General features: G+C 42.0%; 1 protein-coding gene and 1 pseudogene across 1 annotated transcript; one reads left to right on the forward strand and one right to left on the reverse strand.

Moving 5' to 3' along the window:
• Positions 1-562: 562 nt before the first annotated feature.
• Positions 563-5,464, forward strand: LOC121743956 (annotated as a pseudogene).
• Positions 5,465-6,234: 770 nt separating this feature from the next.
• On the reverse strand, positions 6,235-9,989 carry LOC121743963. Its single transcript, XM_042137379.1, has 5 exons — positions 9,538-9,989; positions 8,465-9,055; positions 8,102-8,210; positions 7,507-7,570; positions 6,235-6,651 (listed from the first exon to the last, which is right to left on the reverse strand). The coding sequence occupies exons 1-5, from the start codon at positions 9,815-9,817 to the stop codon at positions 6,523-6,525; spliced, it is 1,173 nt and encodes a 390-aa protein (XP_041993313.1). The 5' UTR covers positions 9,818-9,989; the 3' UTR covers positions 6,235-6,522.
• Positions 9,990-25,314: the final 15,325 nt, after the last annotated feature.

Genomic DNA, 25,314 nt, shown 5'->3' on the forward strand with positions numbered 1-25,314 from the left:
AAAGAAACGTCTATACTACAAAGGGACGAAGAAAATACTATATTTAAGTATGTTATACTGTAGTTATATTATACTGGTAAATTGTTTAATTGACCATTGCGTTGACATTGCATAGAAGAAAAAGGCTTACAATTTGAATAAACCGTACACTCTTAAGTCTTAACTAAGTTTGATTGAATTATTTAAATATGCTCGTATAAAACAAAGAAGAATTAAAAAATAAGAAATGATTGTCTGTAATACTTCAAATGTTCATAATGAGTAATCTTTCCCATGTGTTCATTTGTTATTTTGAATGTTCACAATTTAAAATTTCATTTTCTTTTTTTCATTTTAAGTAAAGGATCCTTATAATCAAACTAACTCATTACATTTACATTACAAAATTAATTTTATTATAAAATTAATAATATAAAATTGTGCTCGACATTTCATTAACTCATTTACTTATTTTTTCATAAAATCAAATAATTTTTATATAAATAATGAGGAAGTAAACATTATTTTAGTTCATCTATAATAAGGACTACTAATTTTCTCCTAATATTTGCTAATACTCTCGTAGTTTTGTTTCTCCTATTTATCATTGGAACCGAAAAAGCGCGGGAATGTGGCATTGGGATTTGGCGGGAACTACCGCGTGGAGGTTATCTTTGGCGCGGGAAAATCAGCCGCTTCTATTTGTACCCACTCTCACCAGAGGAACCCTAGCTCTCATTTGACTCGAGAAATCAAAATTTGAAAAGCGGAATCAATCAGGAACGCAGCGGAATTAAGCGACTATGGTTGGGCTACCCTATGACTGTCTTGCCAACCCTCTCGGAGCAGTCCGATCCACCTTCGATAAGGCGATGTCTTCCGATTCCAGTGCCGCGGCGCTCGACGGGAAGGACTGGGGAGCTGACGAAGTCTTCCGTCAGTTTCTCTTCGATGATGGTGGCCTGTCTCAGGTTCGTATTTGCCGTTATATAATCCTTCCACCCAATTTGTTTGAGCAGATGAAACTTCATACTCAATGTGTGTTCTTTTAATTGAAAAAGTGTTTGATCATCAAAATTTGATGTTTATGAAATTGAAAATAATCGATGATGCTCCGGATCGTAATAGCTGTGATGATCTATTTCTTCGTATATGAAAATGTAGCTTTGACTGTAAACGGGAAACTGTTATTTCTTCGATGATTGGGTAATTTGAGTTGTTTACTTACTAATTTCCTCTAATATGTTCGTGTTATGTTATGTTTGTCAGGTGCCGTTGCTTAATTCATCGACAATGAAATGGGTGCAACCCAATACTCTTGTTCGGTTTCGGGGCATGATACAAGATATGTTGGGCAATGAATTTTATGTTGGTGCTTATAAGGTATATTTTGCGTTACAACCAACTCTGGTTCGTTAATGTAATGTTGGCTTTCCTTTCACTCTAAAGAGGGATATACTTGATGTCATTTTTTTGGATTTTCTCAATGCAGGACGGTGATAAGTGGATAACCAATAAGTTTGCTGATGGTTCCCATGGTCCTTCTGATGCATCATCGGATGTGCGGATTTGGGAGCGCCGACTTCTTTACTGTACCCCTGTCAGCATTTTCTTTGATGTTCTCATTTGATATTGTTACTTTATCCAGTGCCCATTAAATTCATGCATGGTTTATAATCCTGTCAAATCTTGCTCTAGGTTCCTGGGCAGAACTCATGGGTAGAGTGTTCCCCTGATGCTATGAGAAATCCGTATATTAGTGCTATTTCTCCACTTAGGGAGAAGCGGCAGAGGGAGGATGAAGCAACCAAGAGTGATGCTGATATGGTGGTAAATCATTATCCTGAACTAGTTATGATTATTTAAAACTTCACTTTGTTCTCAGATAATGTTTTGGGTCTAACATTGGCTTTCATGTGATTACATCATCTCTGTATTCCATCACTAATAGTTTAACACCGTGATTGTTCAAATATATGAATAAATATTACAGTGTCCTTTCATGGGAATATATTGTAATAATGTTCTAACTTGAAACTCACATATGTTTTACAGGAACCAGGCCATGCCATTGAGGATTCTCCCAATCTGAAAAAGATGGTATGTTCAACTTTCTTAGTATTTATCAAGTTAAGGTTTTTCGCATGCATAAGTTAAGAGTCCCTTATTGTTACACTTTTTCCTTTTTCCTTTTCACAGCGAGAGGATGGAGTTGCTTTTGCGCCATTTAATTTGCAGAAGGTGGTGACTGAAGGGAGCACATTTAACTCAAGTACTCCTGTTGAAAGAAATTCAGTTTCTTGTCTTGTAAAGGTGAATGCATAGTTTATGAGCTAGATAGATTGAATTTCATTTGCTTTATAAATGATCCATTGATCATTGTGGTAATAATGTTACAATTTGCAGATTTATGACACTCCTGAGTCAGACTTGAAGCTTAATGAAGTTTTTGAGTTTGTTGGTGTCTTCACTTTTGACCCGGACCTTACCGTACCCATAGATGATAAAGAAGTCATGGATGACTTTTGTGAAGATGAATTACTTTGTCTGCCTCCCTCCAAGGTCAACATCATGTTTCACTTTCACTATTTTCTACCTTATTATATCAATTTGTGCATGTAATCTGAATTTAGCTTGTGCTTGTCTCCTAGTTTTGATGTTAAAGTTTGATCCTGCTTCAAAACTTAAATAGTCCATTTTATTCTTCTTTGACCCTCACAGTATTTAAGTGATTCCAGCATCATTGTCATAGACAGAAAGAAAGGGGTAAGACTTTTTGGGGTTGCTTTGTAGAGTGACAAGTTGGTATTACTACCAAAACCGACCCCTGTAACCAAAGTCTTATCTTGATTCCAACTTTCCAAACATCACATTAAGTAGTATGTAATGTGGGCTTTAGCTGTATGCTAGCTAATCTTTGAGTCTTGAATATATTTATTATATGAACTTTTATTAATATAAAATGTGACAGAAAAGTATATTTTTTACTCATGCCATGTTATTTATGTATATAGAGCATGTGAAGCTAATTAGAATGCCCATTGATGGTAGAATTTTAAGATTTTCATGAACTGAAAATTACAAATAGAAATCCTCACCCACTTCCCATAAAACAAAGAATTGGAAGTGACTGTTTGAGGCCAAAGGTCTCAGGTTTGAATCCTCTGTGACACGGTCTGTAAATATAATTCATTTACCCATCTAAAAAAAAGAATTGGAAGTGATTTACAATGTTGAAAGATAGTACTACAAAAGAAACAATAGAAATTCAAAATAAAGATGAAGGAATACATTAGTCCAGCCTTAATAACAAATTGCAAAATGATGGCATGATGGAATTTGAGGTGAGGATGGACCCATGTGTTTTTTTTGTGATAAATTTAATCATATCTGTAATTAACTGTGAATTTCTTACCACTGAAAGTACATGCTGTTTGAGATTGAAGATTTTCATGAGAGAAAGATTGCTTTTAGATTCTCAGTTAGTCCTTGAATGCTTTTGACATGTTTAATAACTCAGTTCTGGACTCAGTCAAGATACATGGCATTCTGAGAATTTCTGCAAGTATGATAATATATCATATTCTTCTGCTGTGACATTTTTCCACGATACTTGCAAGGTGTGATGATTTTTAAATGGTACAGGTTCCTTGACTTCATTGTGTTGTGCACCGGAAGCTTGGATCAACTGATCTTGTTTCCAGTCCTCATTTGGAGGTAGGTTGGAAAATATTGGTTGATCTGTGCCTCTTAAAACTTCTGCACTATTAGCATTCTGCAGCATATCAATCATTTCCGTCTGTTTGACACTGAGGTCAGCTTAGATTTTACTTTTTCTGATAATTGCAGTTAACAACCCCAGTAATAAAAGAAATAAGGGAAGCTCTTATTGGACATCTCACAGCTGTTCTTGGAGATGATCGGCTGGCAGCTGAATACATTTTGTTACACCTGCTATCCAGAGTATACTCTGTCTTTTGCTGTAATAAAATCGTGCAGAACTTATACATACCTACATCAATTTTCTGAGTAGATCCACTTTTGAAACTTAAGATGCTCGTGCTTATTTTGGATAATTTATTCAGCATAATGATTACAATGTGCAGGTGCATGCAAGAGTAGCTGAAGTTGCTGTTGGAAAGCTATCTCTAAATCTTACTTGCTTTAACAAAGAAAACATGTCTGTATTTGGAAATAATCTTAAACATGCAATAGGAAGCCTCATGCCTTTCACAGAATGCTTGCCTCTCACTGTTGATTACCTTAATTCAGTTACCCTCGCCCCAAAGAAGGACTACAACACAAATCGGTAAAGATAGTCAATTTTGTTGACTGATGAATTGATAATTTTACAAACTTTTGCTTTATTTATAATGGTCATGAAAGAAGGTTGTCTTATCATATTTGGTCCTGTATCCACAGGCTGGTGTCTGGGCTTTTACAGTTAGCTGAGGGCTCACATTTAACCATTGACGAGACCCCATTACAATCTGGAACCCTCAACTCTGGAGGCCTTGAAAATGCACAAGTACTAAGAAGCATGATGGAGTCACAAAAGGTTCATTTTGCTATTTTTATAGTCGTGTTAATGGAGATTAATATTACACTCTGCCCCTTGCTTACATCAGTTCCATCTGATTTTGCTTACCACAGGTTCATTATGATTTCACATATTATAAAATGGAGATGCCTGCAGATGTTCAATTCCTGATCCTTTCCGAAGGCAAATCAAATATCCTGCCTGCTGATCTCGTCCTCCCTTTTCACCCGTCTTCAGCTGACCCTGCATCAGGGGTGGATGGAGAAATGCTGAAAGCTTGGAGATGGTATTTGGCTACCATGAAATCACTACCTCATTCAATTGATCCACCTCTGCAGAAGGTCGGTTTTAAGTCCAGTTTTTAAGTCTAATTCTAATCTATGTTACTCTTAAAATTACTGTTTGTATGTACTACTTAAGGTAAAAGCATGTGCTAACTGGGGTGCAGATTACTGCATCTCAATATTAGTGACTTGGTGTGGTTTGATCTTTACTTAACCGATGTCAATCCATTACAGGCTGTCCAAGATGATCTAGTTGCTGCTCGACAAGCGGATAGGAGCTTAAGCAGAGAAGACTTTAGTAGGTAAAGAAGTTTGTAGCCTGAGTTTTTAATCCTCTTTCTGCGATCAATGTTTGTTTCCCGAGCTGATGGAATTTTCCTTGCAGATGGCTTACAATGGGGCGCCTGATGTCGGTCAGTTTTGGGGCAACTTCTTTGTCGATGGAACACTGGCAAATGGTGAAAGAACTTGAGAGGCTCCGGAAGAATAGGTTTCAAGGGAATCTCCGAAGCAGATGATAAATAAACAGTGACTGTTGTAGGTCCTTCTTTCCCTTGTCTTCCTAGTTTGTTTCGTTGTCACAATGAGATGATGTTCTCCACATCATTAGTAATGTCATTGACAAACTCTTTACCCAATTGGATGATTATACATTTTTGTATCGTATTAGACTACATAACTACACTAACTCTACTAATTGAAACAAGCTTTAGCAACCCAAAAACAATCTGACTGAAAATCACCAGTGTAAAATAGGAGTAATGTTGCACTAGAACCAAAATATTAACACAATCGTAATAGTACCATTTAAATTACAACACAAGATTAAAAAAAATGTTGCTCATAACTGAATTTGTTTTTCTAATAGTATGTTTTTATATATTGTATTCCAAATAACTAAGTGAACTATGAGTAATATTACTGTAGCACAAAAATGTAAACATAAATAACAAGAATTAACCTAAACAATTCATGGGGTAAACATCAATTTCTTCATTATTTGATCGAAAATAATGTTTACTAACCAAATAATAGAACTCATGTGTAGAGGAATGGCTGCAATTTGCTTCTTCTATGTATGAGAAATTTCATAATATGGGACTCAAATCGCAGATTTTCAAAATTTGAGATTAAATTCGCTGACCTTTCAAAATATGAGATTGAGACATACGAATCTGCTCAAGCGAGAGAGATTTGATCTTATTTTTCAAACCACATTTTTTCAGTTTAGCTCAAACTTTCCTCTATCTACGAAGATTTTATCTTTCAAAATTGTCTTATTTATATGGATACATATAGTTTTGGACTTTAGTGTATGAAGGCCAATCATAACCTTACTATACTGATAAACGGATCTGTTATTATTAAATCATACAAGAAGCAGATTTGAACCAGTTACTGTACAGGACAGTAGACATGAAAAAACACACATAATAATAATGGTAAATCTATTTTAACAACGAGGATCTCAAAGCAAACTAATTAAGGTATGTATGTACCTGCAACATGATTTAGTGCATACGTATAAGATAAGCTATGAATTTGTATTACATGATCTACAGACAAGTACTTTGGCGTATGATCTACAGCTGCAAAAGAGTAAGATAACAGTAAAATCTGAACTATACATTTGACGAAACAGATTTGATGCATCACCACTGTTAACTGTACATGGAACCTCCGATTATTTAGTCCGAACCTGATAGGCACTTTCTTATCCTAATCTGACTCATCTTGGGATACTTCCTCCACTGGCAGTTCAAAATTATCAATGTCGTCATAGTATGCTTTCTTCTCTCGAATGAATTCTTCTGGCAATTCACTTGTTTTTTCAGTTTTTGGCCTCTTCTGCAAAACCACATCAATCATAGATATCAGAAAGTGAACAATTCTTCAATAACAGATCATTTTACACAGGAGAGAGAAAGATGGAATAGGAGATAAACACTCAATGAAACATTAAGATCGACTACTTGGCTTTACTAATTTGAAATCTCAGTCAGAAGTGAACAAAACCAGTTTAATGGGATTATGCTAGACAGTAAGAGCTTTTATTTTGATTTGAGAAATGGACAAACATGATATGATAAAATAGAGCAAGGCCAGTAATTCAGAACTTAGAGAAATATATTAACTTGAGGAGGTTATCATCCTTTAACAAACCCAAAAGGCCTAATAAAGAGAATGTTACAAAATTGAGAATATACTGTACTTACTTTCATTCCAACAATCAAACAGGAAACATGATAGTAATGGTTGTAGATAACTGATTCCATAAAGGAAAGACAGAACAAAGACCAGTTTCATATCATACCACAAATTTGAAAAGTGAGAAATCAATGTACTGACAATGTGATCTTATTTCAATTTTATGCCGTTTTACTTTTCAAACATAATATACATGCATGTACTACATTATCTCAGTAACATCAGCCACAATGGGAATGAGTAAAAGTACAACAAGGTTAAGTGGAAGGCACCATAGTCAAAGATGTAGACCCCCAGGAGTTGGTGCATAGTCTACCCAACAAAAGAAAGAAAAATCCTGTAATCTTTGAAACCTTATAAATAGTTGCATCTCATTGAGGTTTTATTTTTACTATTACAAATAGCTATCGACTGTCATGCAATTTCACGTAAAACCTGTTATTACTTGTACAAGAATAGGGATTATTGTATTCAGAAAGAGAACATTTTACATACCTTTCTATTTGCCTGTGGATCAGTCCACGAATTTAAATGTTTAACATCTTCATCAAGACCATTCCTAAAGCAAAAAATAAGCATTGGGTAGATAAGTGAAAGGGGTAGATATTGGTTAAATAAGAGGAATATAGCATCAGGACAGCTTATTGCTACAGATGATCATTCTAACAGGCAGAAGTAAAATGACAATTTCGCCTTATAAAACTATGAACATAACAATGAAATTGCATAGAGTCACCGCATGTTTTTACAACACCTTACAAGACAAATTAATACATTTAGTTTCTACCACAATTCTAATATCAGAAAGAGACCTTCCTAATCTATAGCAGCGAAACAGTCTATATAAATCAGTGATGGTGTATGACAAGGTCAAATAACCATTAAAGTGAGTTAGCATATAAGAGGCTGATACCAGCTTGTCCAAAAGAACGAAAAGGATTCAGAATAGAATATCTCAAAAGTTATTCAATTTTCTAAGCAGAACTATCCCCTGTAATTGCCTGAGATGGTGACTGTGTCATACGGCAGCTTGGTTAAGTGTGTGCACGTGTTAATAATTATCGACTAAGAGAGAGAGAGAGAGATTTACTGTAGTTTTTTTGTTCTCGTGATTGTAGGGCAACTTGAAACCCCAAAAGCATTATTATTCCTCACACTCGTCTTCATCTTCCTCGATGATCGGGTCATGGCTGCCACAGCTGCAGATGACTCTCAAATGTTAGATGGTTCAAGAATCACATACCCCTTTCCCTTTGTTTTCTCTCAGGAAAGAAGTTAGTAATGCTCACAAACTTGGGACTGTCCTTTGCTCCCAAAGAAGGATATAGAAGGATTGAAATAATCCTTCTATATATCTTTCAATTTCACAATGGAATTAGTATGTTTTAATAGTATCACTTTATTTTTCTCAGTTTCTCAAATGAAAAGCAAGAAGTGTCTGCAACATCCTTACCTATTTCTGATTGTTTTCCCAATGCAGCATTAGAAGAGTTGATGTTTGCTTTCCCTTTCTCTGTTTTTCCAGAGGAGTGGCTATGGGAAACAAGCTTATCCATGTTACTCTCTTTCACATCCTCAGCAAAACCACAAGAGAAACTGTGATTTCCTTCGCCTTTCTGGCATGATCTCTCAACCAGAGTGCTGGAATTACAAATATTATTCTGAATTTCCTTTAGCTTCCCATTAGGTAATGAACTATATGGCATGGCAACAGCCTTCCCTTTGTCCTTCCTCTCCGTAAGAGGTGTACGAAAACCAATCAAATCAGAGTTTATCTCTTTCCTCGATTTTTCAATAATCTTTCTTTGATCTGCATTTCGCATGCTCATAACACCATCAGTAACAGACATGTTACAGATCCCACTCCGATTTTCTTTCATTTTCTTAGAAGCAGATGGACTAAACGGTACAGCAGTGGCCTTCCTTTTGTCCTTCCTCTTTTCAATAGATGTGCGACTATCAATCACTTGTGCCTCTCTTTCTTTATTGGAATTTTCAATATTATTTCTTCGACTGTAAGCTTCATTCTTGGTTCCAATATCACCTTCAGTAAGAGTCACGTTACAAACTATTTGCAGTCTAATTGCAAAAAAATTCACTAGTGCTTAATATTTAGACCAATAAACATGCTATAAACATCCATATAACACTCCAGAATGAAACAGAACACCTAGAATATAGAGAATCAAAATGAGACAATCTATGTGTAATCCCACCAACAATTAGTATCACGGAATCTAGAACTACGAGCTTCAAATCAGGAGTCAGCTATAGATTTGACCTCCAAACAACTGATAGAATTTTGGGAACAACGGAAAAGTAATTTGATCAAAAAAACCTAAATATCGACAACGCAACTAATGTATTCAACAACCCAATAAACATTAGCATCCAGCTCGAAAACCCTAGGTCTTTTCAGCACATTTCCATGTTAGCCCCAAAAACACTAGCACAAAAATATACCACCAATCAAAAATATAGACGAGTCTCGCAATTGAACAGAGATGAAAATTGAAAGGAAATTACCCGGAGAAGTAGGTGGAGAGAGTGCATTCGGAAGGTTTCGAAATCGAACGGTTTTGGAAATGGAGGAGGCGCCGACGCTGGAGGAGCCGATGCTGGTGTTGGATCTATCGGAGGATTCGGGGCCTAATTTGCGGTTGAGGGAATTGGAATTAGACCTCAAGATGGAAAGCGGGGGTTTGCGGGTTGGATTGGAGGAAATGAGCTCGCGCAAAACGGAAAGGGGCGTGAGGTTGTGAAGGTCGGTGATGTCGGATAAGGGTTTGCGGTTACTAATCTCCATTTTCCGTTGGGGTTGGCGTCAATACTTGATTGAGAGGGAGAGTTCTGGTAAATTGGTAGTGAGAGTGTGAGAGAAGCAGGAGCAAAAGGATTCGCTTTGGGCGGGAAAATGCGTGAGAATGAATTGACCACCCTGTCCCTGTCGGGCTTGGCTCCCACGCTGTTTCTCTTTACTTCTGCCACCATTCATTGAAGCTATTCCCTCCTTCCTATAAAAAATAGACATTTTAGACTATACAGAAATTAATAGTATAATACTTCCTCAATCTCGCTTAAGATGATACGTTTTTCTTTTTAATTTATCCTTTTTCTTTTTTTTGGAAACTTTCTCTCTCCAATTAATACAATCAACCACTTTTTCCCACTCCTATTAAAATATTCATCTTTATTTCTCTCTCTATTTTAATACCTACACCAACATTTTCTCTCTCCAATTAAACCAATGGCAGATCCAGAAATAAAATGTCATGGGGTCGAATGAAATAATAAAATATACATACTTATAAAGATATATTATAAGTGAAATATCTCTATTTTATATGTACTTCTACGGTATTTTGAAACTGTCAATATTAGTTGCGAAAATATCTTCTAGTTGTTGTTTTCTGTCAAAATTAGTTGCGAAAATATCTTCTAGTTGCTGTTTTTTTTGTTCGCCATTAGCATTAGAAGAATTGATGGAAACTCGAGATTTTTGCAAAAATGAATACTATGTCCGTCTCATAATATGAGTCACATTTGATGTGGACACGAGTTTTAAGAAATGTAAAGAATAGTGGGTAGGAAAAGTGAGTGGAACATGAGGCCCACTTTTTTATAATGATTTTTATAATAAAATGTGAGTGAAGTGAGTTAGTGGAATGTGAGACCTATTTACCATTTACAATAAAAGTGAAATGTGACTCTTATTGTAGGACAAGCCGAAATGACAAAATGTGACTTTTATTGTGGGACGAATGAAGTATCTGTTAATCTAAAATAGAAGGTAACTAAAATCAATAATAAAAGTAAAAGATAGATATTACTCCCTCCATAATATAAAAATAAATACATTTTCATTTTGGAATGTCACATAAAATTATCTCCTTTAATATTTGGTAACTTCCTTTTCTATAGTAGATGAGTCACATTCTCCACTGGTGAGCGGCGATTTGAGTTGACGCAAGTGGATCAAGTTATATGGGAGATAACTGAACCGAGTGGATCAGTTAGCAAATGTCGTTGCCACTTGATCAAGGCGTTTTCTCTCGTCCGCACCGCAAATATATTTATAACTCCCAAACTCGCACTACTTTAACAGTTAAGCGGCAAGTACGGGGTCGGTCCCACAGAGAAACCGGTGTATCGAGTGTGTGAGTAGTGAACAGGGGTCGGCTGTTGCCACGCTTTAAGTTGGGAGTTTTTAAGCTATTGGATTACGCTAGGCAGAAAATAAACTATCTACTTGATCAAGGCACTCATCATGCTGTAAGAAATAGAAATTGGACCAAGTGAACGACAGGTTGGAATAAAGACTAACTACCTAATCACGCTACGAAACTGCTAAAACACCTTGACATTCAACATAATGAAATACTAGATCAGAGACTTAAAAGCGAAACTAAAACCGAAACTGTAAATACGATGACGAAAACAAAGTAACTCCGATTTTATACTCAATGCTCAAAACAGTGTTGTGAACATGCGGAATACAAAAAGATCAATTCTTTAACTACGGAACAACACGGAATTTAAACTAAGCTAACAACTTCAGGAAATAAGAAATCGAGTAAAGCTGAGAAGCTCTCGGTCGGAAACTTGGGACGGCGCCGAACAGATATTGAGTATTCTGTCGCGATCCCTTCGGTCGCTCTCTCTCTAATTGACCATTTCTCTAACTAAGCTATCTTCGGAACTGGAAACTAAACTAGAAAAGAAGATAAAAATGAAGATTATTTTTTGAGCTTTTTTCGAACTCCTTTCTAATGGTGGCACGTCCTCTATTTATAAGCTCGCCGCAACGACCTCCAGCTAGGATAACGTCATCAGCAGCGAATAATCGTCCTTGCTGGGATCGAGCGTCTCATCAATTGATACGTGCCCTTCTTCTAGAATGTCGTCGTTCCTCCACAACAGAATGATGAGTTAGCTTCGTCTTCGCGTCTTACGTATCAGCACGTGTCCCCTTCTAGAACGCCGTCCTTGATAACTGCTTGATGATCACCATCCAGCGCATCAGCCTCACGTGCTTCTCCTCTAGAACGCCGTGGTCCCCGCCTAACTGCTTGATCACCCCCTTGATCATTCCACCCGAATTTTGGCCTTTTTCACCTTTTGTACCAACTTGATCAACTTGGCCTTGTTGCCCTTGGTCAAGCGGCATTCCTGCACAATTAACACTCGCTTTGCGCGATAAACTGATCAAGTAGCATAAATTTTACTCCTAAACCGATGCATGAAATAGGACTTATCAAACTGCTCACACTTAAAACATACTTGTCCCCAAGTATAAAGAAAAAGAAAAGAAAAAGATAAGGCAAATTTCAGGCATGGTTTACTCATTACAAGAAAGTAAAAGAAGGCGAAAAGAAAACAAGACTCAAAACAAAAACACATATTCACATAGATGCATAAAACCGAATAAACTTCCAACAATGATACCCGAGGTCGAGGTCAATCCATTTTCCAGCAGCTTATGTTTCCTCCCTTTCGCGTTCACTTGATCAAGGTGTCAGTTTGTCAAGATTTGCTCAATTTAAAACCAACTGTTGGATTCACTCAGTCACTCATTTCTCACCAGAGATGTTAGGACTATTCACTCGGTATTGCCACAAATTTAATACCTCGAATCGGATTGCACAAGATAGTTCCTTAAGGTCTTTGTTTCGGTTGTAATGGGGCTTAAGGGGAGTAATGTGCTAGGGTAGAGTCCTAGGGGTTCTAAGATAAAAATATAAATTGTAAAAAGAAAAACACATGAGTTAAGAGACCAAAGATCTGAACAATTTTTATTTTTTTGCTGGATCAGGCTGAGTAATTACTTTGCCACTGGATATCTCACTTGGTCAAGTTACGACCTTTAGCCTTTAATTTTCGGCTTATTCCCTAACTTTCGACTTACTGGGTCAGGTTACAACTTTTTCCTGTCCTCTTTTCTCAAACTTTTCTCAACTTCTTTCAACATTTTTTTTTATTTTTTTTATTTTTGACTTGATTTCTGACTTGATCAACCTGATTGACTAACTTGCTCAACCCGGCTACCCTTTTATTTCGACTATTCAATTGCTATCCCTTTTTCTTTTGAAATAATTCACCTCTTTGACCCATTTTCCTCACGTGTTTGTAAAAATGTAAAAAGATGTGGGTTTTGGTTTCAAAAGACGGGTAAAGGTGTTTATGGGCTCAACGTGGTTAACTAGGGGGTGCCTTGTTTGATGAGGCGGGTTCATGAAACGAATGAAGAAAAAGGCTCAAATGGTTAAGTCCTATTGCCTTTAGTCCTTACTACTTTTGCAATTTTCATCTAAATATTAAAAAGTAGCCTCTCGTATTTTTTTCTTTGTAAAAACAGTAGAAAGTGTTCTACTTTGGCTTATAACTCACATATAGAGAGGCTTCACAGAAGGTTTTAAAATTAAGCATTTCCATCATACTTCCGTCGTTCAAATTGATCAAGCTTAGCAATCAAGTTTCTACATGTAAGCATACTGAGTCCTTTTTCTTACTCTTCCCAAAGCAATCATATCTTTAATTTATCCAATTGCATGCATACTACCATAATTATTTCTATCTGATATTTTTGCATTTTTTATAAGTTGACATGAATGATTCAATTAGGCTAACCCTCCCCCTCCCACTGCATATGAACTCGTCCTCGAGGGACTTGATGCAGTGGAAAAAGGGTTAAGCAACGGCACAGACAGACAAATCAAAGAAAACTTCTCACACTTAGACCAGACACTTGGCTAAGTGGGAGATAGTGCCAAAAATCAAAGCATGTCGAAAAAGAGAAAAAAATAACCAAAAACACATAGGCAGTCAAAAATGAGCAAAACATACATAAACTTCTCACACTTAGACCCGACAAAGGTCTAAGTGTGAAAATGGAACAAAATATCAGTTATTACAGACCAACATCAAAATAAAAATAGAAATTGTTTCGAAATGAGCTGAGTCAGGGGGGTATACTAATTCTTCCGAGAGGGTTGACCGGGGAAGTAGAAGGATGCCTGGAAGATGTGCGCCGGACCGAGGGAGAGCTTGGAGAGGGAGGTGGTGGTTGCCTGGCAGTGGCTTGATTGTGGACTGCCTCCAGCACCCTGGTCAGCATGACCAGTTGAGCGTGGGAATTTTCCACCAGCTGCTGCATCATTTGCTCCATGCGGAGCTTCCATCCATCTTCAGCTTGAGCAGCCTCCTCTTGCTCAGTTCCCGGAGTGGGCACCAAATCCAGCCGTGGCCTCTGTTGCCTACCAGGGCTCGCTGGGCGATCAGCAGTCCTCCTCCTGCCTGCCCTTTTGCTCCTCCCTCTGGCCTGTAGTGTAGAAGCGCAACTTCCCTGCCCGTGTCCTCTCAAGTACCTGTATTCTAACAAAGAAATCCAGTTTAAATAATTCCGGTTTAGGGCAACGGCTGGGGCGCTCTACATTCTTATGGAACTCCATGGTCCAATTCCGCCTCAGGTAGGCTCCAAGAAGGTGGCAGACATTCAGGTGGCGGGTAGGCCGGGTGGCAATTTGGTTGATCGAGTAAGCCAGCCAGAAGCCAAGATGGACCTTCGTTTGCTCCCTCATGCTCCACATAAAGTAGAGCTCGGCCAGGGTTATGATCGCCATCGTGTTGGCTTGACCAAGGAGGTTGCAGCCGAGGTAGACCTGGGCTAGGCGGAGGGCTGGATCAACAATGAGATTTCCTCTGGATTCAGAGGCTTTGAAAGCTGGGGCACGTCCATTGCATAAGGCTTGCCAGACGGCCTGCTGATCGAAGTCAGGCTTCCTTTGAGGGAGGCCGATATCTTGCCTGAACCATTCCCCGTTGGCTACTTGGGCCTCAGTGTAGAGTCCCATCCTAACGGAGAACTCGTTTAAGCTCATCCTCTGGCCGCGGCCAAACACCCGAAAGGAGACACTCCTGGCCTCCAAGTCTGTACTGCCGGTAAACCAGAATGACGTGAAAAACTCCTTGGCCAGAACCTCCGGTACGGGAGTCTCATCAACCTCCAACAACCACTCAAATCTAATGCCGGTAATGTACTCGGCAAACTTCTCCTTAACCCGGATCGTCTCCAGGGATGGTTGGTGGAGTCTCTTCCCGGCCTTCAGCCGCTTTTGGCCCGTCACTCTCTGGTGGACCTCCTCCTGCCACTTAGGGTTGTCGAATTCCAGCATCTGCTGGAGGAGGTCTGCGGTCAATGCCACTGTCGGTTTGGAGTAGTCGGCAGTAGGAGGTGTTGCAGGCCTTCCTTGTTGCCTCAGGGACGTCTGTGTCCATCGGAGCTCCCGACCCTCGGTATCACTGCCCTCATCTCCTTCTTGAGGGGAGGCAGGTTGGTAGGCATCGGTGATCACAATCCCTACATTGGCAGGGCGTATCTTCTTAGGAGGAGGGTGAGCTATCTCCTTCCCCTTCCTCTTTCTCTCTCTTTCAGCTCTCAAACGGCTGTCCTCAACAGCCTCACATTCATCAACGGCCTCACCGGCCCCATGGTTCACTGGCTCCTCCTCATCCACCAGTCGCCGCACTACGCGGGGTCTCTGTTCTATCGTCTCCTCCTCCACCCCCGGTCGATTGGACCTCAAGGCCTCTGCCTCCTCCAACAGCTGGTCCATTGTCATTCTGCGCGTCTTGCGGCGCAGCGGCTGCTCCTCCCTCTCGGGTTCATCCTCCACAGTGTGGAGAATATTCCAGACAGCCTCCCTCTGCTGAAGTAGAATGTCGCTGGGAGGTGGTGGAAAATCTTCCATATCATCATCGTCGGTTTCGACGACTTTTATCGATTGCTGCCCATGGACAGAAGTAGAACCTCCGCCACTCACTGGTGATGGGATGTTTTGGGCAAGTGTGCCCTCTGCTGGTGGTGGAGGTACGGACTCCGTTTCCTCAACCGGAGCGGCGATAGGCTGCGCTTGAGCCTCCCCCCTTCTTCTTCATCGGAGTCGTCTCCGCTGTATTGTACCAGGGGGAAACGAGGGTAGGTTTAGGAGCGTGAGGGGGAGACTGTGCTTTGGGGGGAGAGGATGGAGGATTTTGGGGGACGGGAGTCAGAGCGGGGTCCCTAGACCGAAAAATTCCGAGCTGGGCTTTTAGGGTGGCGTAAGTCGCCGCCGGATCTGTTTCGATGGGTATGCTACGAAGGATATTCTCTAAATGCCTCATGGCAGCCGGGTCCACTGTAGGAAGTGGAGCGACGACGCTATGTTGTGCTGGAGGGACTGCGGTGGTTTCTGGTACTGTTTGGGCTGGGGACGAGGGTCTTCGGTCACCACTGCTGGTGCCGGCCCTTGAGGATGAGGAGGAAGTGCTGATTTGAGTGATTTTCATTTTTCCTTGTGATGGCTGTGGGTGGTTTCTGTGGAGAAGATGATAACTTGGGAAAGGGTTTTGAATCTTGAGCGGTATGGATGAGAGCAAATACGAAGTACTGTAGGCGGTTGCATAAAAGTGAAATACGGATCAGAAACCTGCCTTTTATACCGAGATCCCGACTCTTGAGATCCCTGCGACGCTTCGAGTATAGACACGCTTTTTCAGAGCGATAGCTGGCTTAGCTTCCCTGATACGCTTCCTCTCTCCAGTACCACTTTTCAATGCAACAGTTAGTGCTCTCCGATACCTTTTCAGTGAGTGCATGCATCTTGTCATCACCCAGCCCTGATCAATTCAACCACTGTAACCCATCAATTAAATTTAAATTTCAACTGATCAAGTGGATAATTAATTCCAGATGAATACTCAAATATTACCACTTGATCAGTTTCTTCCTCACTTTTCAACTTTTAATTTCCTAAGAGTTTAAAACTAATAACACAAAAAATATTTACACTAACTACCAAGGACATGACTGAGTGCCCTTAGGACGTCACTTGATCAGTTTTATAGGTTAAGAAATGTGTTGCTTGATCAAGCATACTACCCAAGAGTACCCAGTCACTCATTTTACCTGCTTTACTGGCGAGAGTTAGGCATGAGTAGTGGAATGTCGTCCACCACACACGCCTCCATTCCATCTCTATATGGCTTCACCCTATGCCCATTCACCAAAAAGGAAGGCGAATCAGGATCGCTTCCTTGGAGTTCGATTGCTCCATTTGCTCTGATGGCGATGATGGTATAGGGGCTGATCCACCTTGACCGCAACTTCCCAGGCATCAGCTTGAGTCTTGACTGGAAAAGTAGCACTTTCTGGTCCACCTTGAGCTCCTTCTTGCGAAGGTTCTTGTCGTGCTACATCTTTGTCTTTTCCTTATACCACATGGCAAAATCGTAAGCATCAAGGCAGAGCTCCTCAAGCTCTTGCAGCTGCAGCCTCCTCTCTTCAGCACCAGACTTGGCATTCAGATTCATTTCTTTGATTGCCCAGAAAGCCTGATGTTCAACTCCCACAGGCAGATGGCACATCTTCCCAAATACCAGCCGGTAGGGGGACATTCCGATGGGCGTTTTGAAAGCGGTCCTGTAAGCCCAGGGCGCGTCCTCCAGACGACGGATCCAATCTTTCCTCATGGGGTTGGCCGTCTTTTCTAAGATCGTCTTGATCTCTCTGTTCGACACTTCAGCCTGGCCATTTGACTGCGGCTGGTAAGGTGTGGACAGGCGGTGGTGGACGTCATACTTCCTCATCAAAGCTTCGATGGTTCTGTTGACGAAATGAGTCCCTTGATCAGAGATGATGGCTCGCGGCACCCCGTACCAGGTAAAGATGTTTGATTTTAAAAACTTGGCCACCTCCCTGGACTCACAAGTCCTCGTCGCCTTCGCCTATATCCATTTGGACACATAGTCCACTACTACCAGAATGTAGAGATTGCCTTCAGAAGATGGGAATGGTCCCATGAAATCCATTCCCCACACATCGAATATCTCGCATACTGATAAGGCTAATTTCATGCATCGGTTATGGGGTTAAATTCAACAATTTGCGGGGTCTAACACACCTTTTAAGCCAGGTGTGTAGAAGAAATCGCCAGGTCCAAGAAGGAAGGAAGATAATCACCTGGCGAAGGAAATTGGCGAGAAAGTGAGCAGAATGAAAAAAAATTGCCAGACGGAGGAGATCATTAGCTAGAGGGCAGAACGGAAGCTTCTAGAAGATCGTCTCCACGTCTATAAAAGAGAGAGAGCACGCCACATACAGGTGGAGAGAATTTTAGGATGAGATATATTTTTAGCTCTGAGCTCACTTTCACACTTCTACACGCACACTTGGGTTGATCGGGAATCTATAGGGTTAGGTTCATTTTCAGTTGGCTATTGTGTACCACCATCCTCGTGTAGGGCGAAGAAACAATTTATCCGCTTTCATTTCATTTTTCTGTTCAGAATTCTACCGAGACTTCGTTGTTCGAAGCTCGGCTTTGGTTATTTGTTGAAACTTGCTTATCTATCTATGGAATTTCTATTTTCTGTCATGATGATGTTGGTTTTGAGTTTTGATGATGTTTGATTCTGAGTTTGGAGTTGTTTACTTGAATGGATGCTTTTCGCACTTGATCTGGTGATTTGGAATTGAATCGTGGATGGATTGTTGTTGATCGGAGTGGGTTTGTTAAATCGGAGTTCATGGAGTTGTTTTTTTATCGTAGTTGGGTTCGGATTGCTTGGATCCGGAGTGGATTAAGCATTCGACGTGTGGATCTGAAACAGAGTTGGTTGATTTTGCATGAATTTGATGACTCGTTTCTGTGTTTCTGTTTACTTCGTCTAGTAGAAATAGATCTGTTCGGTTTCCGATTAATCGCCAATTTTCGACGTCCGAATTATTATGTTCTGTTTGAATCTGGGTTATTACTATGTTTTCTCCATGTTCGAGCTTAAATCAGGTGACGAGATCCAGAACATTGTTGGTTAAATTCATAGTTAGTTATTTACAGCTTTTCATCCCCACTTTACTATTTTCGGGAAATGGTCCCCACTGCATGTTTGATTCCTGTTTAGCTAGATTAGGTGGCAGTTTGCTAGGTCGAGGAAGTTTGTTGAGATATTGAAGTTAAGATGATGTTCCATGCTTGCATGATGTTATCCGTTTCCTTGGTCTAGTGTCAGCCAATTTCCATTCCCCAGCCTAGTTATAATTTTCTCAACCCAAACATTGTGTGGCAGCAGCCAACCCCCTTTCCAGAGTCTTTTAAATGCATTCTTACGCATCTGTCTTCGTAGGATCGATCCCTACTTCCCTGTACTAATTCATAGTATAAAGGGTTGAGGGTTTTGAACGCGGAATTTGTATGTCCAACGACCGAGACTTCCAGGATCCTCTGAGTTCCTAAACCTTGTGATCTAGCAGATTCTCTGGGTTTGAGAAGCTTGACCAAGCACAAAAGCACACACAGTTCCTGACCAAACAGTTTCACATACTATAATGGGGACCTGTGGCATCTCATCTCTTGCAGAGATTCCTCCAGTAAGCTGGCATCTCGGGCATCTCTTACAGAATTCGTAGGCGTCTTTATGGATGGAGGGCCAGTAAAATCCGCTATCAAGTACTTTCCTCGCTGTCTTCTTTTGCCCGAAGTGACCACCACAAGCTAGTGTGTGGCAGTGGACCAATATGTCCTCTTGTTCCCAATCTGGTATACAGCGTCGGATGACTTGATCCGCCCCCATCTTCCACAAGTAAGGATCATCCCAATAGAAGTATCGGGAGTCGCTCTTGAGCTTCTGCTTCTGTTTCCTTGTAACTTCATCATTTCCAGGCAGCTTGCCTGTCACCAAATAGTTGGCCATGTCCGCAAACCATGGCTCATGTTGCTTGTGTTGTATCTCTCTTCCTCGGTCGGCTTGATCAACCCCTTCAGCTCGGTTGATCTACGGAAGTTCAGATGTTGACCTGATCAGATATAAATGCTCCTCAGGGAAAGCGTCAAAGATGGCTTCCCCATTATCTTCTTGCAAAATCCGGCTTAAGTGATCAGCCACTTTGTTCCCACTTCCCTTCTTGTCGACCGCCTCTCAGTCGAACTCTTGTAATAGGAGGATCCATCTGATCAGACGCGGTTTGGACTCCTTCTTAGCCAGGAGGTATTTGATCGCCGCGTGGTCTGTGTAGACAAGCACCCTCGCACCCAGTAGGTAGGGCATGAACTTCTCAAAAGCATAGACCACTGACAGCATCTCCTTCTCGGCGGTATCATAATTCTTCTGCGCTTGATTCAGAGTTTTTGACGCGTAGAAGATAACATAACTCTTCCCATAGATCTTCTGACCCAAGACCGCCCCTACTGTATAGTCGCTTGTATCGCACATCACCTCGAAGTGGTGACTCCAGTCGGGGGCGCGTATGATCGGAGAGTTGATCAGTCTGTCCTTTAATAGTTGGAACGCAACTTTACAATCATCAGAGAACTCAAACTCCACCTAATTATGGAGCAGCCTTGTCAAGGGCTGGGCTATCTTTGCAAAATCTTTGATAAATCTTCTATAAAAGCCTGCATGACCCAAGAAGGCTCTGATCTCCTTTTGATTCGTCGGGTACTGGAGTTTCTCTATAACTGCCACCTATGCTTGATCCACCTCTATCCCTCTGCTCGACACTACGTGGCCTAGGACTATTCCTTCAGTAACCATGAAATGACATTTTTCAAAATTCAGAACCAAGTCCTTCTGCCGGCACCTTTCTAAAACTCTATTCAGGCTATGCAGCCCTTGATCGAATGTGTCTCCATAGACAGTAAAATTGTCCATGAAGATCTCTATGCAGTCCTCCAACAAATCAGAGAAGATGCTCATCATTCATCTTTGGAAAGTTCTCGGGGCATTGCAGAGGCCAAACGGCACCCTCCTGTAGGCGTAGGTGCCGAAAGGACAGGTGAACGTGGTCTTCTCTTGGTCCTCTGGATTCACCGCGATCTGAAAATAGCCGCTGTATCCATCAAGGAAACTGAAAAATTGCTTCCCCGCCAATTTCTCAAGCATCTGGTCAATGAATGGCAGAGGGAAGTGATCCTTCTTCGTGGCCGCATTCAGCTTCCTGTAGTCGATGCACATCCTCCACCCAGTGACTGGTCGTGTCGGGATCAACTCATTTTTCTCGTTCTTTACGACCTGGATTCCTCCTTTCTTTGGCACCATATGCACTGGGCTGACCCAGTTACTATCAGGAATGGAGTATATGATTCCTATGGAGACCAGCTTGACTATCTCCTTGAGCACCTCTTCCCTCATGTTGGGGTTGAGTTTGTGTTGCTGGTCACAGTGCGGTTTAGCTCCTTCCTCCAATCTGATGTGGTGCATGCACAAATCTGGGCTGATACCCACCAGATCTGTCAGCTTCCATGCAATAGACTTCTGATTTTTCCTCAGTACTTCCAGCAATTTGTCTTCCTGCCCCTGGGTCAACTGGCTGTTGATGATAACTGGCATTGTTTCGTCTTCCCCCAGGTAGGCGTACTTTAAATGTGCTGGAAGGGGCTTCAACTCCTTCACGACACTTCAGTAGGCAGTGGATTTTCTTCTGCTTCTCTTCTTAGTTACTTGCCTTGATCAGGTAGCTTTTCTAGGCTAGATACTTGAGCGATCCCGCTTGACCCAGCTGGTCGCGGACGCTCGCAAAAATCCATCATCGCTTTCGCGATGGCTTGATCATCCATTTCACTGGCGTTCATGGCTTCATACCATTCGTCGACTTCTCTCTCGACTTCTGCATCCATGGCGGAGTCTGTGAACTGTCTTTGCAAAAATTCCTCCTCCAGGGACTCCTGCACCAGTGGCTCAGTCACGTCCACCGAATATACATTTTCGCTGTCTGCTGGCCTCTTCATAGCTTTATCAATATTGAACGTGAACTGCTCTCCATTGAAATTCAAGCTGATCGTCCCATTACGGACGTCAATTATAGTGCTGGTCGTGGACAGGAACGGCCTTCCCAGTAGAACTCCACTTGACTCCCTTGCTGCTGGCTCTGTCATCTTGATGACGAAGAAGTCGGTTGGGTACAAAAAGTTATTCACCTTCACGATTATGTCTTCCAGAATTCCCTCCGGGTGAATACAAGATCTGTCGGCCAACTGTATCATTATACCAGTATCGACAAGCTTGGCCTCTCCCAGCTTCTTATAAATGGAGTATGGCAGAACACTGATAGACGCCCCCAAATTGCACATCGCGTGCTCCACTTGAATATCCCCAATTGAACTCGGGAGCGTGAACATTCCTGGGTCGGTCTTTTTCGATGGGAGGTCGCTCCTCTGGATCACGACAGAGACGTTCTCCTCTGTAATTAGTCTCCCTTCTTCGTTGACTTTTCCCGCCAGGTAGTCCTTGATGAATTTAGTGATCGGGGGCATCTTCAGTGCTGTCAAGAGTGGAACCTTGACTTCCACATCTTTGAACATACTCGCTACGTTGATTGCGGCTCTCTTTTCCTGGTCACCATTCCGCGGTATGGATATGGCTTGACCTTCTCGGCTTCTTCTCCTTGACTCTCTCCTGTGGTCTCACTGCCCACTTTCACTTTGCCTTTCTCTTTCCCTTTCGTTTGATCCGCTCCACTGGACTCTCCTTCTTCTTGGTGGGTTGGTCCAGGTATGGACATTGGGGACACCGCAGGTGGGCTGGGGCTCTGGTATACTTTCCCTGACCTCATGGAGACTTCACTAATGTTCTCATGCCCAGGCTGTTGCACCGTGGCAGGAATTTTTCCTTCGTTCCCCCTTAGCTCTCGCAGCGACATGGCAACTTGAGATAACTGTTTTGTAATCATGTCCACCGCCGCCCTCTGTTCCTTCTGAGCCTCTTGAATTTCTCGCATCGCATCATTAGGATGGTGTGGGACTATCATTTCTCCTTGACCTTCATTGGGGTGACGGTTGTATCTTTGATTTGATGGCCCCCCACCTTGGTTCGGCTGAGCGTAGTCGGACGCCCCATAGTGGTCTGGCTGGTACTGTGGCTGGTTGTGCTGTTGGTTACCTGGATGCTGTTGGTTGCCTCATTGATGTGGCGGGACATAACTCACCACCTGATTGTTCGGTTGTCTCCCCTGGTTGCTTGACTTGGGGCCCTGATGTCTGTAGCCCCAATTTCCTTCTTGTTGTTTGCTTGACCAATTATGTTGTCCTCCACTGGACCAGTTCCCTTGAGGTCCGCTTGACCAATTTGCCTGACCACCCTGCATTATGTTCCCTCCGTTGTTTGATCTCTCTTAGTTCCGAGCGGGCCAATTGGGCTGCCCTTCGGAGGGTTGTATCTGCTGCGTCGATGGTTGGGGCGGTTGGCTTGGGTTCTGATCACTCCACCTGAAGTTTGGATGGTCTCGCCACGGAGCATCCCTCTGCTTTCCCTGGATCCAGTTGCCATTTGCGTTTCAATAGCCGATGGCATTCACCTGCGGTTGTGGCTCCGCTTTTGGAGGGAACTCACAATAATAGTAATGGTGCTCCTCTGGCGGTGGCGGCATATATGGCTTCTCCTTGGGGGCAGGCGGTGGAGGCGCTCTGGACTTTTCTACTGTCTCCAACAGCTTCTTCTCCATCTGCTCGAATAGAGCCTCCAGCTTCTCATCACTTCTTGCCTCCGCTGCATGCACGACATCTCTTCTGTACTGGCCACGGGAGGTCTCATACGATCGCTTGGCTTCGATTAGCCTCTCCAGAATGTTCTTCGCCTGACTGAATGGGGTCTTTGAGAAATCCCATTGGGCTGCTAGGTTGAGATCGTTCTTGCTGTCCACCGTAAGTCTGCCATAGAAGGTTAAATAGACCTCCCGATCTCCCATCTTGTGGTTGGGGCATGCTTGAAGCAGCCCTTGAAATCTGTTTTAGTACTGTCCTAGGGGGCTCATCATACTCCTGCCTGGCTTCCGTAATCTCTCGTTTCAGGGCACTCGTCTTCGACGCTGGGAAGAAGAGGTCTAAGAATATCATGCGGAACTCGGCCCATGTCCTGATCGATCCCTCTGGTAACCTCGACAGCCAGACTCCTGCGTCGCCCTTCAAGACAAAGGGTACAGCCTTGAGCCTATAATCCTCCGAAGTGGATCCAGCCGGCACGGGTTGAATATCACAGTTTCTGCAAAATTCCTCAAGAAAAGCGTAAGGACACTCCTTCGAGAGGCCATAGAAATTGGACAAAACGGCTAGCACTCCTGATTTGATTGCGATTGTGCGCATTCCTGGAGTGATAGCGATGGCATGGGTAGGCTCCTTCTCGTCGTGGGCATGTAGGGAGCCGATTCCTGAGTCGTTGTCGACGAGGGCCATCTCTGCTTTTGCTTGCTCAAGTGGTGGTGGCTTTGGTGGCGCGTTCTGTTCTCCTTCTTCCTCGCTGGTCAGTTGATCAGTGGCTGCTGCTGCTGCTAACGCGGCTCTGTATCGAGTGGTAACAACACCGGCTTCTTGGACTCGCCAATGAGCATGTGTATCTCTGTCGATGAGAGGATGATTCCAGTGTCCTCCGCGTTGGTACCTTCTCATAAATAGAAAGAAAAACAATTAGAAAAGAAAGAAACAAAACTATTTACACCTATGCACTAAACACATCCATGATATAACACCATGTTTCCCCTGCAACGGCGCCATTTTGGTGAGCGGCGATTGGAGTTGACGCGAGTGGATCAAGCTATATGGGAGATAACTGAACCGAGTGGATCAGTTAGCAAATGTCATTGCCACTTGATCAAGGCGTTCTCTCTCGTCCCCAACGCAAATATATTTATAACTCCCAAACTCGCACTACTTTAACAGTAAAGCGGCAAGTACGGGGTCGGTCCCACAGAGAAACCGGTGTATCGAGTGTGTGAGTAGTGAACAGGGGTCGGGTGCTGCCACGCTTTAAGTTAGGAGTTTTTAAGCTACTGGATTACGCTAGGCAGAAAGTAAACTATCTACTTGATCAAGGCACTCATCATGCTGGAAGAAACAGAAATTGGACCAAGTGAATGACAGGTTGGAATAAAGACTAACTACCTAATCACGCTACGAAACTGTGAAAACACCTTGACATTCAACATAATGAAATACTAGATCAAAGACTTAAAAGCGAAACTAAAACCAGAACTGTAAATACGATGACGAAAACAAAGTAACTCCGATTTTATACTCAATTCTCAAAACAGTGTTGTGAACATGCGGAATACAAAAAGATCAATTCTTTAACTACAGAACAATACGGAATTTAAACTAAGCTAACAACTTCAGGAAATAAGAAAGCGAGTAAAGCTGAGAAGCTCTCGGTTGGAAACTTGGGACGGCGCCGAACAGATATTGAGTATTCTGTCGCGCTCCCTTCGGTCGCTCTCTCTCTAATTGACCATTTCTCTAACTAAGCTATCTTCGGAACTGGAAACTAAACTAGAAAAGAAGATAA

The sequence above is a fragment of the Salvia splendens genome, chromosome 8, assembly GCF_004379255.2.
Source record: "Salvia splendens isolate huo1 chromosome 8, SspV2, whole genome shotgun sequence".
Lineage (NCBI taxonomy): Eukaryota > Viridiplantae > Streptophyta > Magnoliopsida > Lamiales > Lamiaceae > Salvia > Salvia splendens.